Source organism: Mustelus asterias, chromosome 6, assembly GCF_964213995.1.
Source record: "Mustelus asterias chromosome 6, sMusAst1.hap1.1, whole genome shotgun sequence".
Lineage (NCBI taxonomy): Eukaryota > Metazoa > Chordata > Chondrichthyes > Carcharhiniformes > Triakidae > Mustelus > Mustelus asterias.
The window spans coordinates 93,840,266-93,864,035 of record NC_135806.1 but is presented as its reverse complement, the minus strand read 5'-3'; the positions used below and the strand labels follow the sequence as shown (position 1 = coordinate 93,864,035).

The 23,770-nt window shown below is 43.2% G+C and overlaps 1 protein-coding gene across 1 annotated transcript in view; it reads right to left on the bottom strand.

The window, feature by feature from the left end:
- The window catches only part of pcsk1 (proprotein convertase subtilisin/kexin type 1), a 56,645-nt gene that overhangs the window by 9,741 nt on the left and 23,134 nt on the right, over window positions 1–23,770 (bottom strand). Inside the window, exons 6-10 of the mRNA XM_078215417.1 lie at window positions 21,726–21,814; window positions 17,795–17,967; window positions 16,579–16,791; window positions 15,750–15,850; window positions 11,481–11,714 (exon numbers count right to left, since the gene is read on the bottom strand). Of these exons, the coding sequence (XP_078071543.1) occupies window positions 11,481–11,714; window positions 15,750–15,850; window positions 16,579–16,791; window positions 17,795–17,967; window positions 21,726–21,814 (810 nt within the window). The remainder of the gene's footprint in view (window positions 1–11,480; window positions 11,715–15,749; window positions 15,851–16,578; window positions 16,792–17,794; window positions 17,968–21,725; window positions 21,815–23,770) is intronic.

Sequence of the window (23,770 nt, the reverse complement as noted above, 5' to 3'; positions counted from 1 at the left end):
TCACAGCACCAGGGACCAGGGTTCTATTCCCAGCTTGCGTCACTGTCTGTGTGGAGTCCACACATTCTCCCCATGTCTGCGTGGGTTTTCTCGGGTGCACCGGTTTCCCCCCACAGTCCAAAAGATGTGCTGTTTAGATGCATTGGCCATGTCAAAAAGGTTGTCCTGGTGTAAGAACATAAGAACTAGGAGCAGGAATAGGCCATCTGGCCCCTCGAGCCTGCTCCGCCATTCATGGCTGATATTTTTGTGGACTCAGCTCCACTTACCCGCCTGCTTACCGTAACCCTTAATTCCTTTACTATTCAAAACTTTATCTATCCTTGCCTTAAAAACATTCAATGAGGTGGCCTCAACTGCTTCACTGGGCAGGGAATTCCACAGATTCACAACCCTTTGTGTGAAGAAGTTCCTCCTCAACTCAGTCCTAAATCTGCTTCCCCTTATTTTGAGGCTATGTCCCCTAGTTCGGGTTTCACCTGCCAGTGGAAACAACTTCCCTGCTTCTATCTTATTTATTCCCTTTATAATCTTATATGTTTCTATAAGATATCCCCTTATCCTTCTGAATGCCAATGGGTATAGAACAAAGAACAAAGAACAGTACAGCACAGGAAACAGACCCTTCGGCCCTCCAAGCCTGTGCCACTCATTGGTTCAACTAGACCATTCGTATGTATCCCTCCATTCCCAGGCTGCTCATGTGAGTATCCAGGTAAGTCTTAAACTATGCCAGCGTGTCTGCCTCCACCACCCTACTTGGCAGCGCATTCCAGGCCCCCACCACTCTCTGTGGAAAAAACATCCCTCTGATATCTGAGCTTTACCTCGCCCCTCTCAGCTTGAGCCCGTGACCCCTCGTGATCGTCACCTCCGACCTGGGAAAAAGCTTCCCACTGTTCACCCTATCTATACCCTTCATAATTTTGTACACCTCTATTAGGTCTCCCCTCATTCTCCGTCTTTCCAGGGAGAACAAGCCTAGTTTACCCAATCTCTCCTCATAGCTAAGACCCTGCATACCAGGCAACATCCTGGTAAACCTTCTCTGCACTCTCTCTAAAGCCTCCACGTCCTTCTGGTAGTGCGGTGACCAGAACTGGACGCAGTACTCCAAATGTGGCCTAACCAGCATTCTATACAGCTGCAAAATCAGACCCCAGCTTTTATACTCTATACCCCGTCCTATAAAGGCAAGCATACCATATGCCTTCTTCACCACCTTCTCCACCTGTGCTGGCCACCTTCAAGGATTTGTGGACTTGCACACCTAGGTCCCTCTGTGTATCTATACTCTTGATGGCTCTGCCATTTATTGTATAAACCCCCCCTACATTAGTTCTTCCAAAATGCATCACTTCGCATTTATCTGAATTAAATTCAATCTGCCATTTCTCTGCCCAATTTTCCAGCCTTTCTATATCCTGCTGTATTGTCCGACAATGTTCATCGCTATCCGCAAGTCCAGCCATCTTCGTGTCATCCGCAAACTTGCTGATAACACCAGTTACACCTTCTTCCAAATCATTTATATATATCACAAATAGCAGAGGTCCCAGTACAGAGCCCTGCGGAACACCACTGGTCACAGACCTCCAGCCAGAAAAAGACCCTTCGACCACTACCCTCTGTCTCCTGTGGCCAAGCCAGTTTTCTACCCATCTAGCCACCTCTCCTTGTATCCCATGAGCCTTAACCTTCTTAACCAACCTGCCATGAGGGACTTTGTCAAATGCCTTACTGAAATCCATATAGACGACATCCACGGCCCTTCCTTTGTCAACCGTTTTTGTCACTTCCTCAAAAAACTCCACCAAATTTGTAAGGCACGACCTCCCTCTTACAAAACCATGCTGTCTGTCACTAATGAGATTGTTCCGTTCTAAATGCACATACATCCTGTCTCTAAGAATCCTCTCCAACAACTTCCCTACCACGGACTTCAAGCTCACTGGCCTATAATTATCCGGGTTATCCCTGCCCCAGTCTACTCAGTCTCTCCTCATAAGCCAACCCTCTCAACTCCGGAATCAACCTAGTGAATCTCCTCTGCACCCCCTCCAGTGCCAGTATATCCTTCCTCAAGTACGGAGACCAAAACTGTACACAGTACTCCAGGGGCCCGATTTTACCATTTTCATTCTAAGTGCTGAATCCCACAACATAACTGCCCCCCTTATCCACCCATCCCCCCCATTACCCAGACTGATCGCGACCCTCTGCCCCCCCCTTCCCCCCCACCAGAGATCCATCTAGCCTCCCCTCCCCACCACTAGACAACGATCGGGCCCCCCTCCTCCCTCCCCCCCTCCTCCCTCCCCCCCCCTCCTCCTCCCCCCCCCCCCCCCCCCCCCCCCACCAGACAACGATCGGGCCTCCCTCCTCCCCCCCAACCAGAGATACATCTCACCTGCCTCCTCCTCCTTCTCCCCCACCAGACAATGATCGGGTCTGCCCTGCCTCCCTCCCCCCACCAGACAACAATCTGCCCTCCTCCCCTGCTCCCCCCACCCCCCACCAGACAACGATCGGGCCTCCCTCCTCCCTCCGCCCCATCCACCAGGGATAACCTGACCTGCCTCCCCCTCCCCACCAGAAAATGATCGGGCCTCCCTTCTCCCACACCCCTCCTCACCAGAGAACGGTCTGGCCTGCCTCCCTCCCCTCACCAACACCGATCTGAGTCAGAGAGCCGTTGGAAGCTCTGAACTTACCTCTTCAGCAGCTGGAGCGCCGGAAACAGACCTTTGCCGAGCATGTCTGTTTCACGCTGAATCTGGATGCGTGAACGCGATGGTAAAGGGGAAATGCCGGTAAAGTTGGGCGGGCAGTTCAAAAATTCAATTTAAATGCATACAAATACATTTACATTGCCGTTGCGCCCCGTTTCAGCGCAAATTGGATCACGACCATTTTCGGGCCTCGGTAAAATGGGTGTCTGCGCAGACACGGGCGCGGATTGCGTTAATGGCCTCACACCCGACTTTATGACGTTTGTGCGTCCGTTTTCGGGCATGGTGCAATGGTAAAATCAGACCCCAGGTGTGGCCTCACCAGCACCTTATACAGCTGCAACATAACCTCGCTGTTTTTAAACTGCATCCCTCTAGCAATGAAGGACAAAATTCCATTTACCTTCTTAATTACCTGCTGCACCTGCCAACCAACTTCTTGAGATTCCTGCACAAGGACACTCAGGTCCCTCTGCACAGCAGCATGCTGCAATTTTTTACCATTTAAATAATAGTCCATTTTGCTGTTATTCCTACCAAAATGGATGAACTCACACTTACCAACATTGTACTCCATCTGCCAGACCCTCACCCACTCACTTAGACTATCTATATCCCTTTGCAGACTTTGCATTCTCTGCACACTTTGCTCTGCCACTCATCTTAGTGTGATCTGCAAATTTTGACACACTACACTTGGTCTCCAACTCCAAATCATCTATGTAAATCATAAACAATTGTGGTCCCAACACTGATCCCTGAGGCACACCACTAGTCACTGATCGCCAACCAGAAAAACACCCATTTACCCCCACTCTTTGCTTTCTGTTAGTTAACCAATCTTCTATCCATGCTAATACATTACCCGTAACACTGTGCACCTTTATCTTATGTAGCAGTCTTTGGTGCAGCACCTTGTCAAATGCTTTCTGGAAATCCAGCTACACCACATCCACAGGTTCCCCGTTGTCCACTGCACACGTAATGTTCTCAAAGAATTCTACCAAATTAGTCAAACATGACCTTCCCTTCATGAACCCATGCTGCAAATTACCAATGGGACAATTTATATCCAGATGTCTCGCTATTTATTCCTTGATGATAGATTCAAGCATTTTCCCTACTACAGAAGCTAGGCTAACCGGCCTATAGTTATCCGCCTTTTGTCTGCCTCCTTTTTTAAACAGTGGCATCACATTTGCTGTTTTCCAATCTGCACCCCAGAGTCCAGTGAATTTTGGCAAATTACCACTAGTGCATTTGTTATTTCTCCCGTCATCTCTTTTAGTACCCTGGGATTCATTCCATCAGGACCAGGAGACTTGTCTACCTTTAGCCCCATTAACTTCCCCAACACTATTTCTTTTGTGATAATGATAGTTTCTAGGTCCTCACCTGCCATAGCCTTCCTGTCATCAATTTTTGGCATGTTATTTGTGTCTTCCACTGTGAAGACCGACACAAAATATCTGTTCAATGCCTCAGCCATTTTCTCATTTCCGGTTATTACATCCCCCTTCTCATCGTCTAAAGGACCAATGTTTACTTTAGCCACTCTTTTTCGTTTTATATATTTGTAGAAACTTTTGCTATCTGCTTTTACATTCTGAGCTAGTTTACTCTCATAATCCATCTTACTTTTCTTTATAGTTTTTTTCATGGCTTTCTGTTGACCTTTGAAGATTTCCCAATCCTCTAGTTTCCATTAATCTTTGCCACTTTGTATGCATTTTCTTTCAATTTGATACCCTCCTTTATTTCCTTAGATATCCATGGCTGATTATCTCTTTTTCTATAGTCCTTCCTTATCACTGGTATATACTTTTGCTGAGCACTGTGAAAGATCGCTTTGAAAGTCCTCCACTGTTCCTCAATTGTCCCACCATAAAGTTTTGCTCCCAGTCTATATTAGCCATCGCCTCCCTCATCCCTTTATAGTCTCCTTTGTTTAAGCACAAGACACTGGTATTGGATTTTACCTTCTCACGCTCCATCTGTATTTTAAATTCAACCATACTGTGATCTCTTCTTCCAAGAGGATCCCTAACTGCAAGATCATTAATTATTCCTGTCTCATTACACAGGACCAGATCTAGGATGGCTTGCTCCCTCATAACTTCCATTACATACTGCTCAAGGAAGCTATCACGGATACATTCTATTCCCGAACAAGTGAGGGAGTGTGATGGCTAGGGGATTTTCACAGTGATTTCATTACAGTGTTAATGTAAGCCTACTTGTGACTAATAAATAAATAAACTTTTAATACATGATTGTAAGTTAATGAATAAAAATAATATAGTTTCATCATCATGATATTAAAAAAAATGCCACTTTCTCTCATTTGGTGTCTGTGGGCATATTTCATCTTTTCAGCAACTGAACCAAGAAACCAATTAATTAATCTTTGAATTCCGGGAAAGATTTATAAAATTATTTGTTAGATATCCATGGCATAAAACATCACACATTTTTAGTTCCAAAACAGTGAATTTACAATACAAAAATATATCTCAATTTTAAGCTATGAAAATATGCAAGACTCTCACATTCGAATAAGTTTATTGGGTCATAAAATCCCTACAGTGCAAAAGGAGGCTATTTGGCCCATCAAGCCTACACTAACAGCAATCCCGTCCAGGCCCTTACCCCGTAACCCTATGTATTTACCCTGCCAATCCCCTGACACTAAGGAGCAAGTTATCATGGCCAGTCAACCTAACCTACACATCTTTTGAGCGTGGGAGGAAACCTGAGCGCCAGAAGGAAACACACGTGAGCACAGAGAAAAATGTGGAAACTCCACACAGACAGTGACCCGAGGCCAGAATTGAACTCAGGTCCCTAACACTGTGAGGCAGCAGTGTTAACCACTGTGCTAGTGTGTGTTCATAGTTAGTTCACATACTAACCCCGAGTTCCACTCAGCTATGCTGCTTTTGCCCTGAAATTGGCCAAATGAGCACAAAAGTTTGAGGAAAAGTGCAAATTATGTCCAGTCCAAATTGAGTTTCTGCAATCTTTGATTCTAGGTTAAAAAAGCATTAGGCTGGAAACTGGCCATGCCAATAAAACAGGCTGTAGCCCCAGGCTGAATGAATCTCATCATTGCGGGTTTCTGCTAATTGTGTCTATTTGTGTGCTTTTCAGGAGGCTCGTAGAAGTAAAATGTCTTTAGGTGCAAAGTCACTAATCGGCATGTTTTAAGAGCTTTAAACAACTTTTTTGACTTCTGTACACCAACGTATCATAATTTTTTGTAAGTCAGTATCTGTTAATGAGGTGGCTCATAAGATGGTGCTCAAAACAATCTGATTAAAACAAAACAGAAAATGCTGGAAAATCTCAGCAGGTCTGACAGCATCTGTGGGGCGATCAGTCAGACCTGCTGAGATCTTCCAGCATTTTCTGTTTTTGTTTCCGATTCCAGCATCTGCAGTATTCTGCTTTTAATCTGATTACAACATCAGCTTTCAACTGTATTAATCAAACTGCACTAGGTTCCTTCTCTTAAATAAAGCAAGGAACAGTTTAGCGTGCAAAGATTTTAAAAAACTATGTTCTAAAATATTACCTGATGCATTGGATCATGAAGAATTTGCCGATATGCAAATGAGTTTGAGCAGAAATGTGAACAAATAGGCAACCTCTTAACAGGAGCACAATTTCAGAACCATTTGGTCACCATCTAAATTATTATTTTCTAAAACCTACAAGAGACCCAGGATTTTGTGGCAAATTGAAACAAATAGAGGAGCATCTATTCTTCCTTGTTAATACTGGGAAATATTTCCTGCAATTGATCATGATACATTTTGGATCGGCTGGACTAAGTGATGAGGTATGCAGGCCCACTAAGGAGAATTTTCTAACCAATGTACAGCAATAATAAGAACAACTTATATTTATTTAGCACCCACAATGTAATGAAACATCACAAGGCCCTTCACAGAAAAAATATGACACTGAGCTTCATAAAGAGATATTAGCTTCGATAAACAAAATCTCATTCAAAGAGCCAGGTCTTCAGGGTGTACTGAAGAAGGTGGAGAGGTGTCCGGAGGGAATCCCAGTGCTTGGGGCCCAAGCAACTGAAGTAATGACCCTGAAAGTTGGAGCAATTATAATTGAGAATGCATAAGAGGCCAGAAGCAGAGGAGTGCAATTATCTTGGAGGGTTATGGGGCTAGAGGAGATTACAGACATAGCCATAGAGTGTTTTAAAACTAAGAAAGAGATGTTTCTGTACTGTGCTAATGTAGGTCAGCCAAGGTCAGAGATGATAGGAAACAACTGCAAGTTAAGACACCGACAACAGAGTTCAGGATGACCTCAAGATTACGGAGGGTAGAATGTGAGAGATCAACTGGGAGTGCTCTGGATTGATCAAACCTAGAGGCAACAAAAGCACGGATGATGGTTTCAGCAGCAAATGAGTGGAGACGGGGTATCAAATGTATGGAAAGTTAGCCAGCTTCTATTATTGATATTCAGTTCTATCCAGCTGTTTTTCCTTGTTGCACCATCTTCAATGATTCAATATACCCAGGTACAATAACAGGCTGCTCCACGTGTGTGCCGAACTCCCTAATGATATTGAAATCCAGTCAATCTCATGCTATTAAGATTTGTGCCCCTTTTCAGCAGAAAAGATCTAGGGTGCAATCTTACCAAAAAAAAGCATGAAAATGAGAGAGAATCACATCCATTTTCTCAGTGAAAGAAAAATTAAATTTTATGCCACTTAGAAAAATATGAGGCAAAGTGTGATTCACGCCACTAGGGGGAGTGGACAGAGTCTACTCATGCTGGGAAGCTGGCTGCTGACTGCTAGAGGGTGCCATTACGCATGATCTTCTAGTGCACTGTGTAAAGTGTACACAGTACACTGGGAATCTGACATTCCTCCCACCCCTCAATCGCGGACCCCTCCAGCCGATTGCAGCCCCTGTTCACTCCCACCGGCCAATCGCAGCCCCCATTCACCCCCCCCTGGTTAATCACCGCCCCCGTTCAACCTCCCCCCCCCAGCCAATTGCCACCCCATCTCACCACGGTCGCTCGCCACCCCGGCAATCCCCGATTGCAGGGTGCGCAGCTTCACATTCACAGCCTCCCCTTCAGGCCTGGCCCCCTCTCTAAAGGCCCTGCCTCTTCCCCTTAGGCCCCACCCCTTGGCACGGCTTAATGCCTAGTGGGCAGTGCCCCCCACAGGGGAAGATGTCTTTATTGGTGGCATCTTCCTGGTACTGGACCTGGTAGAAATGGCAAAGATTATAAATGTGTAGGTTTAAAACACATTCAGCATTCAAATTGGAAACAAAAGTTAGATGTAGGGGTCCAAGTGGGAGGAGAATTTTGAAACTGAAGAAATATGCTTTGTCTCCACCAATTTACTCCAAATGAAAGGTGTTGTGGTAGAAACGCTTATGGGCGGGATTTTACGGAAACTGGAAAATTTAATCAACCTTGCTTCCAATTCTCATTCTTCCCTTGGCTTTATATAATCTCTGACACTTCCTTTCCCTTACTTGAATTTTCTATCTTCATTTCGGGGAATAGGCTGAAAGCCAATACTCACCTTAAGTCCACTGACAACAGTTAACTTGACCAATCTTCTGCACAACTTGCTTCCTCCAAAGAATCTATTCCATTCTCCCAGTTTTTCCACCTATATCACACCGGTTCTGACAATGCCACTTTTCCAACCAGCACTGCCAATATGTCTTCCTTTTCCATCACTGTGGATAATAGAGCGACTCAACTGTGTCCATCCCATTTCACAAACTCAGCTTTCAACCCTTCGCATTCCTCTGAGAGCTATAACCTTTGTCCTCATCTTCCACTCCACCAGCCTCCACATTCAATGGATGATCCTTCGCTGCATCTTTCATTTCCAGCATGATACTGCCACAAAACACACCTTGCCATTCCCTCCTGTTCCATGCATCAATCATCCCCAACACCCACTCCCCTTTCCACGCAAACACTGGAGATGCAACACTTGCCATTTTACCCTGTCCTTTCTCACTGTCCTGGGTTCCAAACACTCCTTCCAAGCAAAGTACCAATTTACTAGCACTTCATTCAATTTAGTGAACACTATTCATTACTCATGATGGAAGCAACAACTTCATACTTTATGAGAACAGGATGTTAATTGGTTGGCAAGAGGACTCTGATTGGTGGAGATGATGCAATCTCTACCAATGTTTCCATAAGCAGTTTCATCAAAATGAAATCAAAGACAAAAAGCTTTGACATCTCGCCTCTCTTTTCAGCATTACTCAATTTCTGTACTACCCAGCAACTATTTACATATTATTCTGTGAGGTTCTTGATAGGGTAGATGTTTTCCCTGGCTAGAGAGTCTAGGGCTGGGTGTGTAGGCTCTCTGTTCCCTAAAAGTGGTAATACAGATGGCCAAGGTATTTAAGTAAACATATGGCATGCTTGCCTTCATCGGCCAGGGCATTTAGTACAAGTGTTGGAAAATCATATTGCAGCTATATAAAACCTTGGTTAGGCCGCATTTGGTGTATTGCGTGCAGTTCTGGTCACCACACTACTGGAACGACGTGGAAGTTTTGGAGAGAGTGCAAAGAAGGTTCATCAGGATGTTGCCTGCTCATGAGGGTGTTAGCTATGAGGAGGGGCTGAATAAACTAAGATTGTTTTCACTGGAAAGACAGAGGCTGAGGGGAGACCTGACAGAGGTCTACAAAATTATGAGAGGCATAGACAGGATGGATAATCAGAGACTTGTTCCCAGGGTGGAAGTGTCAATTACAAGGGAGCACAGGTTCAAGGTGAGAGGTGGAACATTTAAGGGAGATGTGTGGGGACATTTTTCATGCAGAGAGAAGTGGGTGCCTGGAATGTGTTGCCAGAGGAGGTGGTGGAAGCAGGCACATTAGCAACATTTAAGAGGCATCTGCACATAATAAGGGAGGGAATAGAGGGATACAGTTCGAGTAAGGGCAGAAGGTTTTTTTTTAGTTTAGTTAGAGCACCATGATTGGCACGGGCTTGAGGGCAGGAGGGGCGGGGGGTGACGAAGGGCCTGTTTCTGTGCTGCACTTTTTTTTCTTCTTTGTTCTTTGACAAAGAGTCAAAGGCCCTGATTTTACCGGCATGTAGAAGGCTTGCAGAATGGCATTCTTCGTTGGCCTTACGCGTCTCAGGCGGGCGTGCCAGTAAAATTCTGGCCATAGTCTCAGGATAAAAGGTCAGCGATTTATGATGGAGAGGATTGTGAATCTTTGGAATTCTCTACCTCTGAGAGCTCTGTATGTTCAATCAGTGAGTATATTTGAGATCGCGATTGCTAAATGTTTGGACACTAGGCGATATGGGTGTAGGATGGGAAAATGGAGTTGCTGTAGAAGTGCAGCTATGGTTTTATTGACATGTAAAGCAGACTTGAGGGGTCATATAGCCTATTCCTGCTACCAGTTCTTATGTTCTTAGATCTTCCTTTATTAAGTCTATGAAACTCTCTTCCTCAAAATGCAGTGGAATCCGAATCTTTAAATATTTTTAAGGCTGAGATAGAGAGATTCTTGATTAACAAGGAGGGGGGGGGGGGCGGTGAAAGGTTATCAGGGCTAGGCAGGAATGTGGAGTTGAGGTTACAATCAGATCAGCCATGATCTTATTGAATGGTGGAGCAGGTTCAAGAGACCTGCTCCTGCTCCTAGTTTATAACTTGTTCCAAAGTACAAGCAAAGTAATTCAGGTAACTCACTTATCCTTTATCCAACAAAAATTGCATCTTAAAAATGATTCTCACTGCTTATTTTTTCATTCCCACACTAGCCAATTTTACAGCCTTTCTGACTGAGATTAATAATTTGGTATCAATTATTCTTGAATTATGAGCAGTTTTGATGCTGTGACTTGCATTTACTGGGTACAGGTTCAGATTAATTTATTTTAGGATCCAAACAAGTAGCAAGGAGGGATATTCAACATCATTACTCTTGATTGGAATGACATGGAGGTTTGAGAGATGAATGAGCAATGTTCCATCCAATCCACTGTGTCACATTTTCTATGACTGATCATATTTAATGTTGGATAATTGATTATATAGCTGAACCTACTCTTGTGGTGGCTATTAACAAGTATCACTAAAAGTAAAACATTTCTTTTAGGTTATAATCACTTCTGGAACAACAAATAAGAAGAACGCTAATTTAGCTCTGGCTAAAATGATCTGAAATAGGTGATCTGGAACAGCATGTGAGTCCATCTCTTTTCACATTTTGCTAAGATTCGAGTTATATACAATGGTTGTATAATCTGAACTCTCTCGTATCACAATCATTGTTTAAAAGCTTAAAGTTTATGTATTATTAGTCACAAATAGGCTTACATTAACACTGCAAGAAAGTTACTGTGAAAATCCCTTAGTCGCCACACTCCGGCACCTGTTCGGTTACACTGAGGGAGAATTTAGCATGGCCAATGCACCTAACCAGCACATCTTTCGGACTGTGGGAGGAAACTGGAGCACCCAGAAGAAACCCATGCAGACACGGGGAGAATGTGCAGACTCCGCACAAACAGTGACCTAAGCTGGAACCCGGGGTCCCTGGCGCTGTGAGGCAGCAGTTCTAACCACTGTGCCACCGTGCTGTGAACACTGCGGTTGAAAACCATGTATGAAAACATTTGAATACTTATTAATATTTCATGACATTAAACTGAAAGGAAGGCAAAAAAATTCACAATGTAATTGCTAACCTGGATTGGAAAGTGTTATCTTTAACAATGCATTGCTTCTTCTCTGGCACTCCCTTCCAAGTTCTGGGATCTGCCATATCAACCAGTGCTTTGGCATTCAGCAAGCCAAACCCAAATCTACTATTCACCATTAGACCAGCTCCATTCTTTTTCCAGCCTAGGTTGTTGGCCAGTGGATCATATTCAGAGGTCCAGACAATTAAATGTTGCAATTCCCTCCATGTCAGATTTGGGCTGTTGAAAGAACAATAACATAAATTGCTAAGTTAGATATTCGGTCATTTACTGTAGTGAGATAGTTGAAACAACCAATTTATAACTCGTCAACTTCTGGTCTATTAATTCATTTTTGGAAGTGTAACTGCTGATTCAGGTGTCCATTCCAGTCTTCAAAATCCCTCTGTGTTCCTTCGCTGTTCCTTATGACCTAGTGATCCTGACTCTACTCTATCCAATCTCTAAATCCACAATGCTGAGCTAGACTTTACCCCAATCCTCTTTCATGATTTTCTCTTTTTCTCTAACAAGCACAGGAAGATAACTTTATGCTTTTTACAGTAGAGGGAGGATCAGTTTGCAAGAGAAACAGAAGAAAGATGATATGTATAGACTGTCAGCAGATTCTTGGCTGGTTTCATAACAGCTACCCTCCAACACGATTACTACCTGAGGGACAGAGCTGAACCTCTGCTCAGTATCTCCCTACAGCAATGTGGATGGAACTTGCAACCATCAGAGAATTTATAATGTACAACATATTGGCTAAGATCAAGTGTAGTATCGACACTTGATTGAAGTCATTAGGTTACATTTTAGCTTCATTTGAAGCAATTTTTAAAAGCGGCATCTCAGCCTTTTGGCTAAGATGCAAATGAGATCAAGTGTCGGAGGAGGAGCTATGCCTACTCCAATCAGCTTGGATCATGTAGATCAAGCCCAAGACAGGAGGTGAGAGCCCTGTCTTGTCAGCTTGGATCGGGAATGTCTCAACCTGTTGAGACTCTGAATTGGACTTGATTTGATTGAATTGGAATAAAAATACAAAAAAAATCATAGTGTCCATATAGACCCAGTGATGTATGTAAAAATACATAGTATTTTTGAAGTATGTTTGTTTTAATTTATCAAGTGCTGAAAGTTTAGAATCTACATTAGCTACATCGCCTCTCGGCTTTTTGGCTAAGATCAAGTGTAGTATGAAGAGGATGCTGCACTTGGTTGAGGTCAGTAGGTTACATTTAAGCTTCATTTTCATATGAAGCAATTTTTAAAAGCGACATCTCGGCCTTTTGGCTAAGATGCAAATGAGATCAAGCCTTGGAGGAGGAGAGTCTGCACCTACTCCAATCAGCTTGGCTCATGTAGATCAGGCCCAAGACAGGAGTCTTGTCAGCTTGGATCGGAAATGTCTCAACTTGTTGAGACTCTGAATTGGACTTGATTTGATTGAATTGGAAAAGTATTTTAAAAATTAGCTACATTAGGGGCTTGCAGTCTAGATATGTACAGCAAACAATACGTTGTATTTAGCTGGTATCTGTATTTAGTCTCAATTTAATTAAGGGCTTTGTGATTATAATTCAAACTTTTTCAGTGTTTCAATTAAAAAACTTTATTCGTAAATGCACAACTAAGTTGCCATACTACTCAATCTGTAGTTTGAAAACAAAAGGTGTACAAGATTATGAGAGACATGGACGGAGTGGGTAAGGAGCAGCTGTTCTCCTTAGTTGAAGGTCAGTTATGAGGGGAAATAGGTTCAAGGTGAGGGGCAGGAAGTTTAGGGTGGATGTGAGGAAAAACCTTTTTACCCAGAGGGTGGTAGGTAACGGACTGGAATGCGCTGCCTGGCAGGGTGATGGAGGCAGGATGCCTCACATCCTTTAAAAGTACCTGGTTGAGCACTTGGCACATCATAACATTCAAGGCTATGGGACAAATGCTCGCAGGTGGGAGTATGGGTGTTTCTCGCATGTCAATGCAGACTCGATAGGCCGAGGGGCCTCTTCTGCACTGTATGATTCTATGAAATGTGCAGGGTCTTTATCTCGGTAAAAGCAAAATACTGCAGATGCTGGAATCTGAAACAAAAACAAAAAGTCCTGGGAAATCTCAGCAGGTCTGACTATGTCTGTGGAGAGAGAATAGAGCTAACGTTTCAAGTCAGGATGACCCACCTTTACCTTGGTATTGTGAATATACAATACATTATTTTGAACATCACACAAATTAGTAAAATTCTGATGTTAAAGTGGTTTTGCAGATATAATTATCCAGATGAAAATAAAAGCAGATTAAAGGTTCAGGATTTCCTGCTGTCATTCAGTCTAGTGAAATTCAATGTAATATATCACATCGAATCTATTGGCAAGTGCATTTCATCTTATTACAATTTGAAAACAATGATTATTATACACGAAAACTCTAAATCCAGATAAAATAGGCAACATTAATTATCATGAAATATGACAAAATATTAGTTTTATGAATTATGAAGTTCTAGCTAAGTGCCAATTTCATGTTTTATCAGCACACTGAATCACAATGACTTTGGATTTGTGCTCAGATATATTTCTTTTTAATACTTCATTCCATCATGTAAATTGCACAATGATGTGGATTTAAGTGCAATGCTATTTTCATTGAGAAATGCCCTATATCTGTCATAAATTAAGCATGAAAATATTTTTCCTCAAATACTTTTTAAACCTCCTATCTCTTACCTTATATCTATATCCCTGAATAAGAGGAATAGGACATTTCAATTACTCTATTTAGACCCCAAATAATTTTTACACTTTTATTAAATCATCCCTCAGTTTCCAAAGAAAGTGGTCCATCCATCCAACCTTTCCCTTTGAATAAAATGCTGCAGACTTGGCAAAATTGTTGTAAATCTCCTTCGTGGCCTCCCCAGTGCAATCACATCGCATCCAGTTTCTCGCCTCTCGTGATCTTACCGGTCCCAATCTGCCAGCATAATCAACTATTTAAATATTTATAAGTTTATTTAAATATGACTAGTGAGCCAGGAACCTTATCGTCCAGGTTCACTTGCCTTAACGACCTTGACGGTGGAAGCCCTCACCGGCCAGGATCATGTATGGTCCCCACCATACATTTTTCATACAGCTATCGAATAGATCAAAAATCATGGGGGTAATTCTCCCATCCCGCTGCGCTAATTTTTTAATGGGGTTCCCACAAGCGTTCGCGCCCTGCTAGTGTCTCCCAGTGTCGGATTTCCCGCACGGTCTGCTCAGTGCCAGAAATCGGCGGGGTGGCGGGGCGAGCATTTAAATTATGTTTTAAATAGCATTTAAATGCTATTAGCAGACCCAAGACTGAATTCTCTGGGCCCGCTAGCCTCTCCCACCCCGCTGGAGTTTAGAGTAGCTCCCCACTTTCAGGGAGCTAGCAGCCTGACCCTACTGGAGAGAAGGGGGGAAATCGGGTCCCCCAAGGGGGTCGGACAGTGGGGGGGTGGTGCCCCTGGAGCATGAGCACCCTGGCAGTGCCAGCCTGTGTCCCTTGGCACTGCCCAAGGGGCAAAGTGCCCATGCCAGGGGGCACCTTGGCACTGCCCATCGGGCATCGGGAATGCCAAGGAGGCAGGGCAAATGGGGTGGGGCCTAGGGGCAGGGCCTGATGGAGTGGTGCCTAGGGGGCAATCAGTGGGGGTAGGGGGGGTCCAGCTGCCACTTTGCCATTGGGACTGATGAGGGCAGGAGGGAGGCCAGCAATTGGACAGGTTTTGGGAGGAGGGTCTGCTGGTGGAGGGGGTATCTGCTGAGGGGGTGGGGCGGGGTTTGCCTGCAGGGGTGTCTGCACTGTGGTGGGGTGGGGGGAATTGACACTGCGGAGGGGGGGGGGCAGAGTTTGGGGCGGTCTGGGCGGGGTGGGGCTCGGGATGGATGGGGGGGCCACGATCGGTCCGTGCGGGGGTTGGGGGGGCAGCACTGCGGGGATACGGGGCAGCAAACGGGAGGCTGACAGTTTGGGACCATTGCGCATGCGCAGAGACCCGCTGGTTTCAGCCTTCCGGGCAGGATGAGACGCTGGTGGCCTCTGCAGTGCACGGAGTGTGGTAGATTCTTCTCTGAATACCCACTGAAAAAAAAACGTGAATTGCTCCAGTTTTCCCGCAAATGCAACACTTGGAATTTTCTTGGGAGAATTCCGCCCCATATTCTGTTGGAACCCCCTTCATAATATTAACTGTGGCTTTTAAAAATAATTATTCAAAGTAACTGTTCTGCTCTGACGTACTTTTCTTCCAGAGCAAGGGCAATAATTCCTGCAGCCAATGGGGCTGATGCTGAGGTGCCAGTGTGTGTCTCAGTGCAATCATTGTGAAGATCAGCACTTGTCTGAAAATGAAAAGAAACAAGATAATCAGCATTGCTTTGTAAGGTGTGTAGTCACATGTTACTAATTCATGCTGCATTCGAAATAATTTTACAATATATATTTCCTGAAATATATTCACAAATTTATAAAACTTGAATGGACACTAATTCTAAAGCACATTCTGGAGGGATAAATGACAGTGTTGTTTCCGGCGAGAAAATCAATGTGTTTCTCTCCAGAGAGTACGTGAGAGCGATTAGCAGAAACTTGCCATGGCGATTGATTGAAACTGGAAATGGAATTTAACAGGGGCAGTGTTGGCAAGGCCCAATGTTGGCCATCAAAGACAGCAGCACCCCATTTGACCCAATCTTCGGGAGCCCTGAGGGAATTAAGTCCCTAATTGGCAGGGGGAACCCTGCCATCAGCGCCCTTGGCTCCGATGGGAACATTTCATTGCTGCACTTCCCCCAGAAGGGTTGCCACCCCACACCCTCCTGCCTGCCCCCACCACCCCCATCTTTAAACTTCAGACTTGCTTCAGGGGATTGTGGAGGAAGGCAATTAAACTCTACCCATGTGATGTTCAGCTTAATGATGTTGCCTAAGAATTGTCATAATGTAAACTACAGACTTCAGACCAGTACCAGAGTGAATCAAATGAGTGGTTCTAGCCTGATGCATATACAGATTTAGTTCAATGACAACAAAACAAATGATCAGTAAATCCCTTGTGGCAGATACTTACAATTCTTTGATCTGTGTAGTCTCCACTGCTGTAAGCTGTAGCCAGGGTTGAAGAACATTTTTCAGCATACCATGGAGACAGCCCTTGCTGCGACGCACTGCTTATAGATACTGTATAGATGCTATCTGTATACCCATCACAGTCACAGTTGTCGCCCTGACGACCACCGTTCCCAGATGCCCAGACAAAAACAGACCCTTTTCCTCCTCTGCCCTGAAAATATATAATTTTAGTATGAATATCATTAGAAAGAAGCACACGATATCATTGAACTAGCTGAAGGGATGGGCCATTTGATCCATCAACTCTGTGTTGTTTCTTTACTTCAGCAATTCACATTAATCCAAACACCTTGTTGTTTCCCAATAGCCCTCCATCTTTCTTTAATTCAAATATATACCCAATTTCCCCTTGGAAAATGCAAGGCCAGTGGTGGAAGAATCTCCACCACGACCATTCCCTGACAAAGCATTCCATATTGAACAATCCTTTTTGTGGAGAATTTTCACTTTGTGGCAATTTTAAATTGATGACCCCACACATCTCAATCCAAGGAACGAGTCTTTTCATATTTAAACTTTCAAACCTCCTCAGAATTTTAGAAACCACCATTAAATCTCCTCTTAGCTTCCCATGCTCCAGTGGATATCGTCCAAGAAGCTCATGTCCCTCCTCATAATTATTTAATATCTCCATTACATTTTCCATAGGTTCTCTCCTTCATCTATGAATGCTTTGAAATTGTTTAAAACATTTTATTTGTTTAAAAAAGCCTTTAAAGCCTAATAAAATGGGCTAGCTGAATTAATACAGGTGATATAAATTTCTACCCTCTTTGTGGACAATCATGACTCCACATCAGGTTTATTAGCAAACATTCAACTATTATAGGTATTCTTGTTCAGTTTTAAGGAATCGCACTGTAATGACCTCAATGAGGCCCATGAAGTTGGCCTCTTGGAATATGAGCTCCCTGATTGAGATAATAATTGCCATCCCAATCAGGGAATCTCACCTGAATATATATTGAGGAGTGTCAGGGCTACTGACACTCCAGACTCTGACTTTGTACCTGAAGCACTCTTAGAAATGGAATTGAGTTTGTAAATAAAGGGAATCTGGTGAAGGGACACTGGCCACTGAGGAGTTATTTCACGCTCCAAGGCTGACAATTGAAAAACCTTTAGCATTCCTATACTGGTATAAGATGACTTACCTTTTGAATGCCATATTCAAATGCTTTTTGTGCAAGTCTACCGGGACCTTCCACAGTCTTTCCATCATCATTTGGACCCCAGCTTGCACTATAAATATCCACATGCTGTGGGTTGAACCCAATTGAAGTAGCTTCAATTGCATCTGTTACAATGCCATCCAACATTCTGATGCCTACGGGAAAGTGCAGTCATCAAAATTAGAGGACTAGTGATAATAGTCTGAAATTTGGTTTTAATTAAAACATCAGTTAATGTGGAAAATTCACCAGCCACCAACTACTAATAAGACATGAACTAAGGAGCAGAATAGTCAAGCAATGTTCAACCTATAGGAGTTTCCATTATACTATATTATCAGATAAATTTTTGTTCCATCAGTATGTTTTAACATTTTATACTTCAAGAGTTTATGTGGTACTACAGAGTTTTGAAATTTGAATATTCTGTGTAATAGACTGGTAATCATAAGTTTGTGTCCAGAATGCCAAATGTGGCAAGTTCCTGTTCTCAGCCATATGGTGGTAGGTGTTTGGTTTCATGAAAGGAGGAAAATTGGAGAGCTTATCACTCTGGACACTGCCAAGTGATTCACTGCAATCAGCTTAATAGCAGAGGCCTGGGAGCTGGGTGCATGACATGGGGAAAATTGAAGTAAGAATGTAATGGAACAACTTACAAATAGAACATTCTCTTCTAGTAAAGTACTTATGAATTTGGTAATTGTTCAGCAAGGTTAATGTACCGATGTATGTTATGTTTATAGAAACATAGAAACTAGAAGCAGGAGTAGGCCATTCGGCCCTTCTAGCCTGCTTCGCCATTCATTTTGATCATGGCTGATCATCAAATTATATCCTGATCCCCCCTTTCCCTCATATCTCTTTATCCCGTTAACCTTCTTGAAATCAGACAACGTTTTGGCCTCAACTACATTCTGTGGTAGTGAATTCCACACATTCACCACCCTCTGGGTGAAGACATTTCTCCTCACCTCAGTCCTAAAAGGTTTACCCCTTATCCTCAAACTATGACCCCTGGTTCTGGTCTCTCCCACTATTGGCAACATTCTTTCTGAATTTACCCTGTCTAACCCTGTTAGAATTTTATAAGTTTCTATGAGATCCCCTCTCACTCTTCTAAACTCCAGTGAATATAATCCTAACCATTTTAGTCTCTCTCACATGACAGAAAGCTGACATACAGGTGCAGAAGGTAATAGGGAAGGTAAATGGAATGCTGGCTTCTATTTCAAGGGGCTAGAGTATAAAAGTAAAGAGGTGTTGCTGCAACTGTACAAGGTACTAGTGAGGACACAGTTAGAATACTGTGTATAGTTTGGCCCCTTGTTTAAGGAAAGGTATATTATCATATTATCATTGGAGGCAGTGCAGAGGAAGTTTACTAGGATGTTCCCAGGTATGGAGGTACTGCCATATGGGAAAGATTAAACAGGTTGGGTACTCCTTGCAGTTCAGAAGAATGAGAGGTGATATGATGGACTTGATGGATTGAGTTATAAGGAGAGGCTGGATAGACTGGGACTTTTTTCTCTGGAGCGTAGGAGGCTGAGGGGCGATCTTACAGAGGTCTATAAAATAATGAGGGGCATAGATCAGCTAGATAGTCAATATCTTTTCCCAAAGGTAGGGGAGTCTAAAACTAGAAGGCATAGGTTTAAGCTGAGAAGGGAGAGGTACAAAAGGGTCCAGAGGGACAATTTTTTCACACAGAGGGTGGTGAGTGTCTGGAACAAGCTGCCAGATGTAGTAGTAGAGGCGGGTACAATCTTGCCTTTTAAAAAGCATTTAGACAGTTACATGGGTAAGATGTGTATAGAGGGATATGGGCCAAATGCGAGCAATTGGGACCAGCTTAGGGGTTTAGAAAAAAGGGCAGCATGGACAAGTTGGGCTGAAGGGCCTGTTTCCATGCTGTAAACCTCTATGACTGTATGACTCTATATGATTGAACCATATAGGATTCTTAGAGGGTTAGATAGGGTAAATGTTGGGAGGACGTTTCCACTCATGGGAGAGTGTAGGAGCAGAGGACATAGTCGCTGAATATGGGGGTGCTCATTTAAATAGAATTTGAGTAAGAATTTCTGATGAGTCTTTGAAATTCTTTACCCAGGAAGCTGTGGAGGCTGAGTGCTTGAACATTTTCGTGGCTGAGATCAATAAGTTTTAAATCAGTAGGGGAGTTAAGGGTAACGGAGATAAGGCAGGAAAGTGGACTTTGTGAGTGTTAGGTAAGCCATGATCTTATTAAATGGAGCAGGCTCAAAGGGCGGAATTGCCTACTCCTGTTCCTATTTCTTATGGTCTTATTGTCTTATGTGAGTAGATTAGTTGCCTGCCCCGCATCTCACCCCCATTAGAAGTGAATGAGTTAAAGACAGTTTAAAGTTTATTTATGAGTCACAAGTAAGGCTGACATTAACACTACAATGAAGTTACTGTGAAATTCCCCGAGTCGCCACACTCCGGCGCCTATTCGGGTCAATGCATCTAACCAGCACTTCTTTCAGACTGTGGGAGGAAACCGGAGCACCCGGAGGAAACCCACGCAGACACAGAGAGAATGTGCAAACTCCACACAGACAGTGACCCAAGCCAGGAATCAAACCCAGGTCCCTGGCACTGTGAGACAATAGTGCTAACTGCTGTGCCACCGTGCCACCCACGTTTCTGTTTCTGTTCCTGTTTCAGATTTCTTGCATTTTAACCTTAAACACAATCACAACCCACTAGTTCATAATATCAACATCCTGGGGGTTGTCATTTGCCAGAAATAAAATTGGACTAACTATATAAATACTGTGGCTACAACAGCATGTCAGAGGCTGAGAATTCTGTACCGAGTAACTCACCTCCTGACTCCCCAAAGCCTGTTCACCATCTGCAAGGCACAAGTCAGGAGTGTGAAGGAATACTCTCCCCTTGTCTGGATGAGTGCAGCTCCAACAACACCCACTAAGCTTTACGCTATTCAAGATAAAGCAACCCGCTTTATTGGCATCCCATCCACAAGCATTTAATTCCTCCATCACCGAAGAACTGTGGCAGTAGTGTGTACCATCTACCAGATGACCACACCAAGGTTCCTTAGGCAGCACTTTCCAATTCCCATAATCACTACCATCGAGAATAAGTGCAGCAGACACATGGGAACACCACCACCTGGAAGTTCCCCTCTAAACTGCTCACCATCCTGACCTGAAAATATTCCTTCACCATCACTGGGTCAAAATCCTGGAACTCCCTCCCTAACAGTTCTGTGCGTGTACCTTTATCACATGAACTACAGGGGTTCAAGAAGGCAGCTCACCGCCACCTTCTCAGGGCAATTAGGGATGGTAATAAATGCTGACCAGCGAAGCCCACATTCTTTTGTTAAAATTCAACACAGAGCTTCATCGTGGAAATTCAATAAATAAAAAAATTGCATTTCTCAAATGCCTTTCATGTTCTTTAGACATCCCAAAGCTCTCCACAGCCAAATAATTATTTTGAAGTGTTTTAAGGTCGGGAAACACAGCAACCAATTTGCCTTATGGCAAGGTCTCACAAACCACAGCAAGAGAAATGACCAGTTAATTGGTTTAGATGCTGTTGGTTAATAAATTTGCTGTTTAAGGGCCAGAGAATCCATTGGTTCAATAAAACTAAAGAAAAACAACTAAGCGTTACTCAATTTGATCACAAAAGGAATCCTTATTAATAACAAATCTATTCTCAAACCAAGCTACTTTTGAATAAGCTTGCACAGTCAGTAAAGATATAACACTTGCTAAGACTTAATTTTAAGTGAGAAAACAAGAAAAGACAAATCTATTATATCTTCTGCATTTTAGTATGTTATATAGTACACGTCTCTCCCACATTCACATGGTTGAATTGGAAATGCTCATGTTCAGCTCTCTTGTACCTCCAACTTTTGAATTGTAAGCCACTCCGACTCCACATTTCTTGTTATTGGCTTGCATTGCAATTTCCCCAGCACACCGTGTACCATGCCTAAAAAAATAATGAAGCAGGTTAGAACTTGTCAAATCCAAAGGAGAAGTTGTGGCCAAGTTCTTTTGCAAGCTGCGCATGTACAATGTATAGTTCAAAGTAAGCTCTGGTATAATAATATATGAGTACATATTTACATTATGGTCAAGGATGAAAAATAAAGCGACACTTCTGGTTATGATCCAGCATAATCAAATTTTATAATACCAGGATTATTCTGGTATTGTGTACTTTGTAGCGGGCATACAGTTGGCAAGAACTCCGAGGACATTTTCTGATTGGCAAGGACCGGCCTCCAAAAATAAAACATTGTTTACCTTTCTGCTGTCCAACTGAAAGCTGGGTTAAACAGTCATACTAATACATATCCCCGCTTGTTTAAAGTATTGCAGATTAACTCCTGTAGAGGTAATGTAAGTATGACTGCCATGAGAAGACTTTCCAAAGCCCCTATCCTTGAACATATTTCAATTTTGAGAACTGACAACAGTATATGCTGCTGTCCACAGTTCCTAATTGCTGGGAGATTCACAATATAGACAATAAACTCATTTCAATAAACATATACCAGCAGCTGTAACCTTCACATTATGGCAATGTTTGTACATAGGATATGAGGAAGTGTGGAACAAGGAAAACCAATGGAGGAGACAGGAAAAAGAATGGGAAGTCTCTGTTTGTGTTATTTGGCTCTGGTATAGCAGAGAAGCTTTTCAACACCATTTGATAAATGGTTATTTAGTTTCTCTCTCATCAACTCAACCCTCCCAGTGTTGTGTGGTAGATTGGAATTCCATCTCCACCATGTCTCTGAATCTGCAATAATTTGTGGAATCATCAATCATCCTCGGAATCTACACTCCTTCCCGGAATCTTTAATCATTCCTGGAATCTGCAATCCTCTTCCGAAATGGTAATAAATCATACCTCCTCACAGAGGTAAATACGATGAAGTGACCTATGAGAATTACACCGATGGAGTCCCAGAATGGTGCAGAATCCTTGTTTCTCATGGCAAATAGAATAATGTCATTTATTGTAAAGGGAATGTCATGTAAAAGCAGGGTTGTTTTGCTACAGTTGTACAGGGTATTGGTGAGAATACATCCAGAGAAAGGTCCATATGACTGATCCCAGGGATGAGAGAGTTACCTTATGCAGAAAGATTGGACAGATAGGGTCTTTATCCATTGAAATTCAGAAGAATGAGAAGTAATCTTATTGAAACATTTAAGATCCTGAGGGGACTTGACAAGGTGAATTCTGAAAGGGTGTTTCCCCTTGTGGGACAGACCAGAACTAGAAGACACAGTTTAAGAATAAGAATAAGGAATTTTCCGGACACACTTGCCCCAAAACCGGAAAATCCTGCCCGAGGTCAACGGACTTTTCCATAGTCCGCCCCTCGCCCGCTCCGACTCCCAAGGCAGGCGGGACAGGAAAATAATGGTAAAGGAGTCTCCCATTGTTTAAAAGCAAATCACTGCGGATGCTGGAATCTGAAACCAAAAGAGAAAACGCTGGAAAATCTCAGCAAGTCTGCCAGCATCTGTAAGGAGAGAAAAAAGCTGACGTTTCGAGTCCTCGAGAACGGAAGATCTTAAATAGAGAACGGAAGAGAGTCCTAGGACATGGAATATTTTTAAGGCAGAGATAGATTCTTGACTAACAAGGTAGTAAAAACGTATAGGGTAGAGGCATAGGTGGAAATGTGGCATCGATTCCAGCCATGATCTTTTAGAATGGGCACAGCAGGCTCGAGGGACTAAATGGACGACTTCTGCTCTTATTTTGTACTTTGGTATCTTTATCGTTTTAGCAGGCCCTCTTATGTGCAAGAGAAGTATGATGCCACACCAATATGACATTCCTCAACATGTCTTGAGCACTAGCAATGCTGGGCGCAAGGAACATCTTAGCTTTCCTGATCTGCAGTGTGGGAACTGCAACAGTGTA